The sequence below is a fragment of the Pseudopodoces humilis genome, chromosome 17, assembly GCF_049639895.1.
Source record: "Pseudopodoces humilis isolate 2021_Gansu_Grassland_sample_001 chromosome 17, ASM4963989v1, whole genome shotgun sequence".
In the NCBI taxonomy this organism is placed as follows: domain Eukaryota; kingdom Metazoa; phylum Chordata; class Aves; order Passeriformes; family Paridae; genus Pseudopodoces; species Pseudopodoces humilis.
The window spans coordinates 10,184,916-10,198,833 of NC_142216.1; the positions used below are offsets into that span (position 1 = coordinate 10,184,916).

Below are 13,918 nucleotides of genomic sequence, written 5' to 3' on the forward strand. Positions count from 1 at the left end.
CATGGGAAGAAATACACACAGCATCTCAGTACTTTATTTGTTGACTCTTTCTTAGCAGGAAAATCATGTACACCATGTATAGGTAATTACTGTGTGCACAAATTCAGTAATTAAAACCATCTAAGCATCCTTTTCATCTCAGCAAGTATTATCCTTTTAAAATCATTTGTATTTGTTGTCAGCGCTTCAAGGACATGGAAATGCAGCAGAGCCTCTGAAGGTTCAAGAGCAGTCTTAGAAATTTTTGGCCAAAAATAATGAAAATTCCCAGTATTTAGCTTACATTTATGAAATTTTGGTTATGACTACATTAATCTTAAAGAATTAAAGTTCCTGCGTGAACTGGACACAAAATGACAGTCCAGGAATCTGAGTAGAAAACACATTATTGAAGCACTGATGGCACTTGGCTCTGAGGGTTAATTTGCAAATCCTACTATTTTAAACAGAATGTTGAATACATTTTCAGACTGAAATGCCAGTTCCTCACATAATTCAGCACTGGCCCAAGTGGATTTCTGGTTTGATTATAAGTAATTCTGTTTCTCATTGGTGATTCTGTGTTAAGAGGCAGAGTTATGTCCTTGCACATGAGCTGACTGGATCCTGAATGATTCAACACTCCCGTGGAGTGTAATACATCAGGAAAACATGACTTTTTGATCTGTTTCAACTAGTATATCACTGAAAAACTATATCAGAAGAGCAGTCTGATATTCTTACAAGGAGAAAAAACAGTTTATGCTTCAATTTTAATGTGTCACATATCAGTTTATGACCTCCTATCACCTTGTCATACAACACGTCTTGAGAAAAAAAAAGGGAACATGAACTTTTCTAGTCTAATAAACACGTCCACAACTTTTTCATCTTTAATTACACTGTTTAATTTTTTTTTATGTTCTGTGTATACACTGCTGTCTGTATTCTGGTCTGATTGTTTGAGGAGACACAATTTGGGGATTGCCATTTTTTATTTTCCCTCTTCCATGGTGAGTGTTACGTAGGATGCTTCGGCTCACACATGTCTACTCTCTGGCCACTGAGGATGAGCACCTGCATGTGTGATGGTGGCAGCAGGAGCAGTTCTTCAGCTGCTAAATGCAGCCTTTTATTTATCATAGAACCACAGAATTGTTTGGGTTGGAAGGGACTTTAAAGCTCATCTTGTTCAAAGGACCCTGCCATGGCCAGGGACACCTTCCTCTAGACCAGGTTGCAAAAAGCTTCCAGCCTGTCCTTGGACACTTCCAGGAATAGGGCATCTACAGCTTTTATGGTAGTCATGTGTCAGTGCCTCACCACCCTCACAGGGAGGATATTTTTCCCCATATCTAATCTTTTCATCCATTCTCCATTGTCCTGTCAGTACATGCCCTTGTTTAAAAGTCCCTTTCCAGCTTTCTTGTAGGTTCCCTTCAGGTACTGGAAGTACACAATTAGGTCACCCTTAATCCTTTTGTTTTCCAGGCTGAAGAATCCCAATTCTCTCAGCCTTTCCTTGTAGCAGAGATGCTCCATCCCTCTAATCATCATGGTCTTTTCTTTCTAATAGCTCAGCTCAGGGGATGACAGCAGACAATTCAAAGCTTCAGCTTTACGTGGGTACAGAGACTCACATTAAACAATAATCTATTTAAAGGCATTGACAGCAGAAAGTAAAGGCAGTGTGCTTCTTAATGTACTTGAAGCCAGTTAATTAAATTACTTCAGTTTTCCTTTAGTACGCCTCAAGCAGAAACTCGATTGCATTTCTGCTTTTCACAATAAGGTTGGCAATTTGGCTAATTGGAAGTGCAACAGGAGATTAATTGTACCTTTTTAACTTCAAGAAAATTCTCCCTGCTCTTGGCACATTTCTAATCACATACAGACCTACAGGATAGTCACACACTTGGAAAAATCCTGGTATTATATTCCAATTAAACTCCTTCTCTTCTAAATGCTAATTTGAGAAATCAAATGAAATTAGAATTGTCTGAAAAAACCAGGATCCTGCCAGCTAGGTGTGAGAGCAGCAGAGGAAAGGCACTGTTGAAGTGTCCTTTGTTACTTTACTTTCTCCAGATTCATGACAAATGTGATCTCAGAAGGTGACCAGTGTTCCAGGGTAATACTGGGAGGGACAAAGACGGGCAACAAAAACGTAGATAATCCTAAATTTGCACAGAACTGAAAGATTGAAGATTACTATAAAGCCTAGTTGTTTAACTGCATTAGTTAAATCACTTTTATGTGATGTCTTGATTGGCAACAAAATACTTATAATTTTTCATTGCTCTCTTAATCAGAAGCTTTCATAAGCAACTAGCACTAATTTGTCATGTGCTGTCTGTGGGAGCTCTGTTAATGAATTGTCACATAGCTATTGCAAAAGAGCCATCCTAATGGTACATGTAATTAAACAGCAAACATTTGAGATTGCTTTTAGCATAAAAATATTATTTCTCCATAAATTACCCATCCATATTATTTATCCATTAGAAGTCCCTTTGCAGTTCCGCTTTAATAAAGTCATATAAACTTTTCTCATCCAGAAAATAACTGTAATGTAGCTGAAACTGATGAAATTGTTATAGCTATAAATTGATTCCTGACTACAGAAGTGAAGTGGTTAAAATGTGTCATGATTCAAAATAATATACTTCTACCTCCTAGGAGCAGGTGATATGTTTTCTCAAGTATGTGATTATGAAAGCATTCCTCAATTTGAAAATAAAATAAACTCCTCATGGAGTCAAATGCATATAATATTTATAGGGTATTGTTTCACATGACTTGACATTATCTCCAGAGAAATATGTGTAAATTGATAAAATTTATAAATATAAGTTGCTCCTTCAGAAGCATGGTGAAAGAGATTACCATAAGAAAAAAATAAGGTGTAGAGATAGATAAGAATTTGTTGAGTTACCAAGTGTAATGCAGGTAGCTCGAGCCTAAGCTCATTAGTGTCTTCCATTAGTCATTTTGTTTTAATCTCTATACACTTTAACTCATACTGGCGTTGGATCATTAGTTCAAAAATAGGCATTACATAACAAATTATGTAAATACAGAGTTCTTAATTTCTGCTGATGTCAGGTAGGGTGGCACCTTGCTCTCTCAAAACATCCCATCCAGAGACAAGCAAGGAGTTCCAGACCACAGCCTTGATTATTCATATTCTCCATCCACCTGAGAAATCACCTCCATGTACATCTCATGGCCCTTACAAGAGCTGTGCCTGCCTGTCTTGATACATATTTCATGTATATTCATGAAAATGTATAATATTTTCCATGTATAATATTTGAAACCCACAGCCAACAGCCAACCTTTAAAGTGCAAGTCGCTGGGATTAGTTTTCTCATTAAAATAGTCTGTATGAAGACAGTGTATTTATGTTGATGTTTTAAATGTAGATTCACTGTTGAATAATAAAAAGGTCATGTGTGAATAACCCCATTCATTCCTTGCTAATAGAATTTGGGCCATTAAAATTATCAAACCCTGGGCCATCCTAGATACTGCAGTGATGGGAGCAAGTTACAAAAGGTTGCATATTTAGAACCAAGTTTTTTCTCTCTCAGTTCAAAGTTTACAAAATTCCTTATAGTTTCTTAAGGAATTTGCAGGCTCTAAAATAGAGATTAAGTGCAAAATTACTACTGACAGTATATTCTGAATATATAGTCTCACATTTTGTCATAATGAAGATTACAGAAATTGTATCCACTTGAATTTTTAGAGGAATGTGCCTACTATTCATTTTCTTTGTCATGTTATTGCTGAGCTTCTCAGGATGTAAAACTCAGCCATTTTTTAGTTGTATTATAATTACACAACAATCTAAAAAGTTAATTTCCATATTTTCAAGGCAAAAAAAATTTTGACTCACCAGCAGTCTTATGTTGTGTTACTTTCTTTGAGCAGAAAAACAAGACAAGATAAATTAATGCCCCATCAGGCTGTGTTTGCAATAGTATTCTGGCATTTGCTTAAGGCTGAATTTCTTTCCGTGTAAATGACTAAAATGATGTGTAAAACCAAGAACAAATAATATTAATGAAGCGTAAGTTTTCAGCTTGTCTCTAGAAATGAATTATTAAAAGCATCAAAGAAAGTGATTTAAGGACCCATGATTAATTCAGTTTTTATTATTTTTATATGAATCTATTGTAAAAAAAGATCAGAGACATTTTGTTAGTGAGGAGAAATCATTTCCAAAGTGATAGCTATTGTTGCAGATTTTGCATAATAATAATTCGTTAAATGCTTGGGTACATGTTGTTTTAAAATCCTGTAAACATTATCAGAGAGAGATTTCTAGGACACTGAGGATCAGGCAAGCTCTTTTACTGTAAACCAGTTAATGTTAGTTGCTTTGCTGGTGATTGTGACATCAGGATGGTGTTTTTCTTCATCTGGAAGTGTTTAATGCCAGCTGGATGGGGCTTGGAGCAACCTGATCTATTGGAAATTGTCCCTGCCCATGGCAGGGAGGTGGGGCAAGATGAGACTTAAGGTCCTTTCCAACCCAAATTATTCTGGGATTTTAGTGGAAAGCTGGTGACGTCAGCTAGCCCCTTTGCCAGGACTGATTTTGTCAGTAGGGACTGAAACCACATGGAGAAGGTCTCCAGCCTCCTTGGGCTTGGGAAAGGGCTGAAACTGAAGGGGTTAAAAATGAAGTGAATTATTATTATTAGTGGTAGGACTAATAATAGTATTTGGAAAGCAAATCTCCTAAGAGAAGAACCACCAGGGAACTTCATTCCCTCTGCCATTATTTCTGCTCTGAACACTTTTAAACTATCATGGTGAGAGGATATCAACTGTCTTTAGGGCTCTCCCCTGCCTAGTATTTATTAGGAACATTCAATATCTAACTTGGATGGTTTAAAATCACTGTGGGGGTTTAAATGGCATGAGCAAGGGAGTGTGTAACCCATGCTGCCATACTGTGGGGTGACTGCCAGTGTGCCCTCCCTGAGAGCTGGGGATGTGGGGCATCTCTGGCTTCATGTCAGTGGGACTGACTTTTCTGTTTCTTCTTCCTGTTTATGGTTCAAAGTCAAGTTTGAGGTTTTATTCTCAAGCAACTGGAAGTTAACCTAAAAAATAACGAGTGTCTATGCTCATTCCTTTTCAAACTTCCTGAAAACCAAGAAACTCAGACAAAAAATTCAAAGGTTTTATATGTTGGAACAACCCCAAGACAGGTTGGAAAGCTTCATGAAAATGCATCTGAAACAAAAGGGTGGGTGGCAGTGCCCTGCACCCTGTGGCATCAGAGCCAGCTCAGCATCCAGGGTTAATGTGGCTCCTCTTTGCCAGCTCCTTCCTGGGTGTCAGAGCAGGAGATTTGTGCTGTTACAATCACAGGTTGGAACTCACTTGAGACAGAATGTGAACAAGATTTACAGGTAATATGCAATGTTTCACACACCTCTGAGTGCAGTGTCTCTGAATGGCAGCAGAGTGCATGACCTGGGAATGTATTAGAATGGGAATGGGATAAATAAATATGAAAAATCTTGTGTTTGGAGAGACCAATGCCTTGGGTAATCAGTAGTGATGGAAAGGAAAGGAAATACTATACCAAAAAAAAGATATATATCCATTTTCTAGGATCTGCTTTGTTATTTTTTTAAAGCAACTTTTTTTTTTTTTAATATCTTATAGATTACCAAGCTGTTCTCAATGTAAAATGCAGGGTAGCACATTTTTTTAATCTTGAAAAGTTAAAACATATTCTAAGGTCATTTAATCAATCCTTTGGTTGAAGGGTAAATGCAAGTCATGAAAGAAGCTCATGAAGGACAGAGAACTTTTTATTTGAAAAAGGGAGAAAAAAGGTGGTACTACAGAGGTGATACTGCTAGAGAAGTCAATTTATCAGCTGCCACTAGTTGACCTTATCAATTATGAGAAATTATGAGTATAGCTTTCTAAATTTTTTTTTAAGAATTGCTTTATAATGAAATTTATAATGTAGAGGTGATGAACACCCTACCCTTACCTGGCTGCTTTGAAGCGGGGCTTATTATTCTGTGGGGTTAGATGGGTACTCCCTCTGGTTTCATCACTTCTCTTTCTTCCTCTTCACAAGAGAATGGTGAGATACCCCATCCCTGAGCACCCACATCCATTCCAGAGACACCCCATCCTAGGAAGTGTTCAAGGCTGGGTTGGATGGGGCTTGGAGCAACCAGGTCTGGTGAAAGGTGGCCTTACCTGTGGCAGGGGACCATGTCAGCTTACAGGTCCTTTCCATCCAAAACCTTTCCAGGATTCCATAATTCACCTTCCATGGTAAATGAAGAAAACAATGTCTCAGAACTTACTTTTTTTTTGTCTTTCTACTGACTGCCTGTTCATGGGATGATACATTTAAATGTCTTTTCAATTCACTGTGGGACATTACTGGGGTCGAGCAGGGCAATAACAGCTCCCTGCACTTGCTGAGCCTCCCAGACAGCCCTGAAATACTCAGTTTTAAAGCTGGGATAGATTTGGGGAGGGAAGAATTATATTGCATCAGTTTTATAGATGTTTTTGTTCTGCTCTGAATGCTTTGAGGCTTCTGGTGACTTGGAAAACTGGCTTAACAAGCAAAAGCCATCTGAACTAAGTCAAAATATTTGAAAATATTTCATCTGCTTTTTCCCATTGTAAATTATTCCCATTCCCTCTGCCCACCCCATCCACATCCCAGCAAACCTGAGCAGGAGCTCAGCAGCTGTCAGTGCTCTCTCACACCCTGTTAGCACAGGACAGTGGCCTGTGAGCAGCTGAGCAGCTCCTCATGCTCCCAGTCCGTGCAGTATGGAGGGGGTAGGGACACATCCCAAATACATCTCACAGCTTCCAACTGCAGCACAGCACTCCTGATTGCAAGATGTGAAGTTAGAGGCTATTAAGGAATCAAAGACTCATCATTTCTTAATGCTCCAGGGCTTTTGCAGCACTTCTAAATACACCCTTATGAAATACACAAAGGAAGTGCTAGTGCATAAGAATGCATCCATAGATATAAAATGTAACAGTGAGATCCTAATGTACTAACTGTATCTGCAGGGAAACACTAGGAGAAACTGTGAGCTGCAATAAACACACAGAAAGTCATTCATTTGTTGGAGAATTCAGTCTACTTTTTGTAGCACCAAAAGGTTCAGTATTAAACATTTAATGCCACAATCACTTTTTCCTTCCTACACCTAAACACTTTTATTTCTTAATAATGTTGTAGTTATATATGAACTTACTGTGTGTGCAGGTTCTAATACAGGGTTGATAATTCCTCTCTGTGCCTGACATGGTGATATGGTGGTAACCTGAATTATCTCTGATAACTTTATTTAAGCACTAGAAGTCAGAAAATAGATTTTAAAAGTCACAAACTGTGCTTTTAGCAATATAAGCCCCTCTTTTCAAGAAAAAACAGATTTGGAAAGGAAGTTAATGATATTATAGTGTTGCACCTGTTTGTGCAAGGGGTTTGGCTTATATTAATTATTAATTAATTAATTAATTTTGCTTATATTAATTAAATATTATATTTGTATGCATTGGAAAAAAAACAGATTATCCTTGAAAAGACAATTACAGAGCACACACCAAGCATTCAGAATATTTTTATGTGATATTTTAAAGGAAGTAACATACTTAAATAGGGAAGATTATATTGTCCTGTTTTTTCCACAACTCCATATGAATCAATCCATCAAAGTAGCCATCCTGCTTTTATTGATCTAAACTCAAATTCAGTTTATTTTAACTTACAAAAACTGTTATTAAGTTGCCCCAGTGGAAGTATTTTCTGTATCTCATGCAAATGCAAATACCATTTGAACAGGCTTGCTGTCTTTTCTATTAGCAATTACTCATGCATCTTTGCTTTCTGTCAGGAAAGGTCTGACTGACCAAAGAACAGGCAAATACTTGGAATGGGGATTTTTGAAAAGATATTTGTAATAATGTATCGGATAACTTAACCAGCTTTTCACATAGTGTAGATGCCTGACACCAAGATGACAATAATATCTGAGATGCTTTTGATTATAGATAATGGATTTCACATCATCTATGGATTGATTCTTTATAATTGTTCATACATTTGCCCATTGGAGCAGCACAGCCAGTGGAGCCAGGTTATGATGGTGGATATGTCTGCATGCTCTCAGTGGAAGGTCCATGCTTTGGGAAGGGTTGCATCTTGCCAGTAAACTCCTTATTTCTCAGTGCTTGCTTTCAATCTGCCTTAAAACGTGTCTAAAAACTAGGGAAGCTATCAAAATTCTCTCCCTTCTGCAAGAACTGACCTGCCACTGAGAGGTGAGGCATGAAGATGCTTCTTAGTGCCAGAAAGAAGATTTTGGAAAATATTCACGAGCTGACAGACGTAGTGCCAGATCAATCCCTACTGCAAGAGGCAGAGGCTGCTTTGTACTTCTCTTGAAGGGTGCCAGCTGGCATTGCACGTCTGCTGCAGAATCACAGCTTCCTTCAAAAAATGTTCAAAGTGTGGTGTCTGGAAAGGAAGATTCCAACTGAAAAGCACAGGCACCCTGAAGAGGCAGGAAATGTGAGATATAAAGAGCCCCAAAAGGTTTGGGTTTAGAAATCAGTCTATCCACTGATCAAACAACTCCTGCTTGTAATCTCTGAGCGCTGGGCAGGGGCTGGCAGCAGCAGGTGGATGTGGATGGTTCCTTGTTGCACTGGAGCTGCCATGGATGCAGCAGGGAAGGAGCAGCATCAGAACTTCTGTGTGTGGATTACCATCTTCCTCCAGCACAAAGAAATCAGGACCAAAGTTCTTGACTCCAAGCCAGAAGATCAAAGTGATGTTCCTGTTTAATCTGACCCCCCTGGTGGGTTCTGTCTTGGCAGAGGAGGCAATGAGCTGCCATCTCCTCACTACACACGCTGCTGCATGTCTCAGATGCCAGGGTGGCAGCAGGCAGGACCTCCCAGAACAGAGGACCCTGGGCTGCAGGCTGGTTTCCAGCTGCACATTGGAGCTTTAAAAACAAGTCCTTGTGTTTTCATAAGCAGAACCACTCTCCAGCATGCACCTTGTTGTATTGGGTTTGTGCCACCCTGCCTCAAAGTTGAATTTTCCCATAATATTGCAGTGAAATTACTCAAAGAGTTAAATTTAGCACATTTCACATGTGGAGATGATCACACTAAAATCATTCTTTCAGCTCATGAACTGTTATTAAATGTATTCACCTCAGTTTGCATAGAAACACACTCTGAAGCTGCAGAAAGTCTGAAGGTTTGTGGAGGAACAAGAGAAGCTGCTTCATGTAGCCATCAGTGGTGTGGTTCTCTTAGCTATAATTTGGTAAATAAATAATGAATTGAAATGAATTCCTAAGCAGGGTGTTTGTACAACATACTCAAGTGCCAAAAATATGTCTACTAAGTCAATCCTTCCCATCTGTAATCAAAAATTGAAACAATGCAAGAGCAGAGCTAGGAAGATGAAGGGGATGAAGAAAGATACTTGTTAAGCAGTTACAGATCTAAGCAGGTATGTTTGAGAAAAGGCTTTTTGTCTTCTTCCTTCCTAGGATATTGTGTGAGATAAGTGACAAAGACCTTCAGTTCTTTTTCATCAAGTCTCAAGGCTGCAGGGCATTTTCTAGGAGCCAGCACAGATAAAGGAAACCTTAACCCACCCAAATATTAGCATTTCATGCATCTGAGGTTTACAGGTAGATATTAAATTCCCCTATAAATTAAACAGCTGGAAATGGCCATCTTTTTTATGTGCAAAGAGCACCTTGTTAGCAACAAGCACCAAAGTTCATATTCTCAGATGGGTCACTTTACATTGCTCTTAAATCACTGCTCATTTTCTCCCTGCATGTTGATTTATGAACTTTATAGCCTACTGTTCAAAATTCAAGCTGTGTCCCCAGGCTGCATTGCTGTCAAAACCTCTGAAAAGGTAGTCTCCATTCATGTAGTGTTTAAAATATTGTTACTAAATAATAAGGCACCTTTCCTGTCTTTTGTTCCATTCAGGATTTTGGAGAAGATGATTCCCTCTACATCACCAAGGTAACAACTATTCACATGGGCAATTACACCTGTCATGCCTATGGCTATGAAGAGCTGTATCAGACCCATATCCTTCAGGTGAATGGTTAGTAAATAGCATATATGACATTCCATGAAAATGTTCTCTAAGAAAAGTTGTGTGTTAACCTCATTCACACAGAGATGTGTAAAGCCACAGCCCAAATTATCTGTGCACAAGAGCAAACACAGCTCAGGGTTCCCTCACTGGTGCTGTCACACAAGCAGTCAACAATAAAAGTATCAAGGGGGGATGTATATAATTACCTGGGCTTCAGGACATATCTTCACTGTAAAACAAGCTCTGTCAGTCACATTTCCATAGAGGTAAGAGCAGTGTTTCGAAGCATCTCTTAAAGTAATTACTACTTTTGTCAACAGAATTGCCTCAATAATTTCTTCTTCCAGAAAATCATTTCTGTTGCATGAAATAGCTCAGGATATTTAAACAAATACAGCAGTGTTTCCAAAACCAGCTCACTCCCAGCTATACATTCAGGTTATTACCTGGTTGTACTGAGCTTGGTTTGCTGAGGGCTATTTACCCTGGCTCACTGGATTGCAAAATGAAGGCAAACCATTTTACAGGTGAGAGAATCCCACTGTCCATATTCCATCATTCTCATTCACCTCCATCCCCTGGATGACATCTGTGCCTGGTGGAACTTATATTCAGGTGCTCACTATCTATCTCTTGACCTCCAACTCACGCCATCAGATTTAGTTTAAAATTACATTAGATTAAGCCAGCATTTCATCAAGGGACCAGCCCAGGGAGTATCCACCTCCACAGCAGCAACCAGCAATTTCCAACTTTAGACCCATTTTTACATGTGCTGAAGATGCCCAGCAGTGTCTCCAGAACAGGGGACAGGGTCATCCATTACTCACTATGGGTACATTCTGGTATGAAATGGGATGTACCCTGGTATGAAAGTATTTCTTTTTAAGGAAAATTCAGTAACTTTATTACAGGGTAGAGAGGAAAGCTGGATGGAGTGTGGGGAGGGAGTGATCTGTTCCATACTCACGCTTCCCATGTAGATTTAACTTGTTATTGAAAGATCACATTTTAAATGGAAGCTTCATACCATAGCTGTGTGGGGGTTTTCTTACCACAAGAAAAATGCTATTAGACAAAAAACACTATGTGGGATTTTTAATGTGCTATATGGTCACTAAATACAGAAAAAAATGCCTTGCATTTTGCTATCAACTTAGGCGTGCTAGAAAACATTGCAGGGTCTAGAAATCTTTGTCTCACAGCATCTGATATTCCCATGTGAGCCATTAGGCTTTGCAAAGCTGGGTTTTTGCAATTTTTGATGTGGCTGCCCACATAACTAAATTCCTTCCCTTTCTGCCTGTGTCACAGTTTCCTCCAGCAGCTGATGCAGGGGTGACAGCCCTGATGGCAGGACAATGTTGTTTGCCTTCAAATACATTGGAGGGTTCCCAAGGCAGAGCCCTTCACAGGGAAACCTCGGTTTTTAGTGACTTAAAGGACAAATTGAGGAATTTTTCTTGACAGGAGTAGAGGGAAGAAACTGAGCCAAACTGAATTGAGTGAAGATGCTGAGAATCGAAGTGTAGTTGATGGGCTCTGTTCAGCACTGGGACTTGTCTCTGTCTCTCTGTATCAAACTAAAAACTCCATCTTCAGCATGGGAGGGTTTATGTTGCTTTCCTGTGTTGGACTAAAACAGTAAGAGAATGTGACAGAGCCCAATCAGCCAGAACTCGGGTGTATCTGCTTGCCTGTCTCCTCTAGGGAGGCACTGATTTACTTTCAACATGAAAAACATGGGGGCTTTTTATTTCATTAAAATTATCAGAATTTTTCGTTTCACACCTCCCAAGTGTCTGTTGGGAGAGAATAGAGAAAGAAGAACCAACTGGAAGTAAAAAGGTTTATCCCCAAGCCCACTGTGTCTGTACAGGCAGGTTCTAATTTTTAGACTGTTTTTCAGTTAACTCAATGTTTTCAAAGCTGCAGTAAACTCTTCCAGCATCCTTGAGTCCTTTTCCATACCACCTGGGCCCTGTCTCACTGTTCCCACTGTCCAGCTCACAAAAGAATCTGATCCTAGATACATGTGCTCGCTTCCTCTTCTTTTATCCAACATAATAAATTCCTTTTAACTCATTTTTTTCTTTGCCTCTGTTTGGAACATAACACTAGATTCTTGCATTGATTAGGCAATACAGAAAATAAGGAAATACTAGCTTAAATAGAAAGCTTGCAGTCCAATTTTGGCATCAATTGTTCCTGTGTTTTGGAGCTCTACTACAGCTCAACTGCTGAATGCTATTCAGTGTTTCCCTTTGTATCAGCTGGTTCTGGATATCCCACATAATATGGGTAGATCCAGATACTTATTTTGACAAGCAGAGATGAGAATCCTCTTAGACAGAAAATGTGAAGATCACCAGGTGAATGCCCCAATCTGCTGGCTCACATCTGGGTAAGAAGCATGAAGTACATGTGAAATGCAGCCTGTTTGATGTGAGATGTTTGGTTGAGCTCATCAGTCTTAGGATTCACAGTTACTATTAAAATGTAAGCCAGTGTATTTATACAGCTTGCCCTTAAGATCTTCAGAGGAAAAGAAATTTCTTAAAGCAATGTTTAAACTGCTTAAGAATGAAAAGGTTATCTTGTGTTCTGGTATCTTTGATAGGTATCTTGGAGAAGCCAAGAACAGTAGGAAAATTTTATGTTCTCTCCCACATATGGATATTTCTTGGGAAATTTGTACAGTATATACTAGCTGTGGAGAGGAAGCAATTCAACACTTTCAAGAGGAAAAAAAGAGGTCCTGAGGATAAAGAATCTGATAAAATAGTAATCAACTATGAAAATTGATAGTTGGAAAATCAAGAGACTGCTGAGTGTAGGGCATAATTTTCCTTGCTCTCAGGAAAACATCAGCATTAATCAGTATATTGTATTCCTTGAAAACAGTTTTTAAAAAGCCATTTGATCCTCAGCCCAATTATAAGGGTCCAATAGGACAGATTTTCCAGTAAGCAAGATGTCATGAACACAGATGTTTCATTAATGTGGCTTTTCAGGAGAAAACATAGAATGCTGCAAACTCCTTTCAAATCATAAATGGAAAGAGTAAAACACCTTGAGTAAATGATTAATCTTTTAATTATTGCTATACCCTGGAGTATGGAGCTCCTACAGCAGCAATGGATGTCTCTGGGCCTTGGTGCCACCATCTGTGCACATCGTGTGCTTTATCACCTGAGCTGTTTTCTAGTAATGAATTGGTCTGCTCACAAGTGAGGTGATATTCAGCATGCAGTAGTAGGCAATCTACCCAATCTCGTGCCTGTTCCAATGCCTCTTTTTTCCTGCTTTGCTTAAGATAATGGCATTTTTATATTGCCCTTGGCTGCAGACACAGTAATGGTTAGCAATGATATGTATTCACCAAGGGAAAAAGCAAAAGGTAATCCATATATCCCAAAGTCTGGAACTGAAATCTTTGCAAGTTTAATGTGCTTACCTGGAATGTATTAATTTGTAGCAAGGACAATAAAAATATATTCTACAGTTTGCTGTTATCACAAGGCATTTGCATGCAATAATTTACTTGTGCAGGGGATTATATAAGACAAGGGAGAAGAAATAAAAAGTTTAAAAATAGAAGGAGGAGAATGATGAGAGCAGGTATAGAGATGAAGCACATATTTTTGTAGGTGAAAACAGTTTCCTTATTAATCACTCTTGTAAAGACACCTTGCTATAATTTTAAGTTGATTTTCATGCAGACCATTGAATCAGTGTCTAGGACCTGTGGGGTACATTTGGCAGCATAAATCTATTGTG

At 38.8% G+C, this 13,918-nt stretch overlaps 1 protein-coding gene across 5 annotated transcripts in view; it reads left to right on the forward strand.

Moving 5' to 3' along the window:
• The window catches only part of FSTL4 (follistatin like 4), a 205,468-nt gene that overhangs the window by 167,467 nt on the left and 24,083 nt on the right, over positions 1–13,918 (forward strand). For all 5 annotated transcript variants that reach the window (XM_005523495.3, XM_088063734.1, XM_088063735.1 and 2 more), the window contains one exon: positions 10,024–10,144. In XM_005523495.3, coding sequence (XP_005523552.1) covers positions 10,024–10,144 — 121 coding nt within the window. The remainder of the gene's footprint in view (positions 1–10,023; positions 10,145–13,918) is intronic.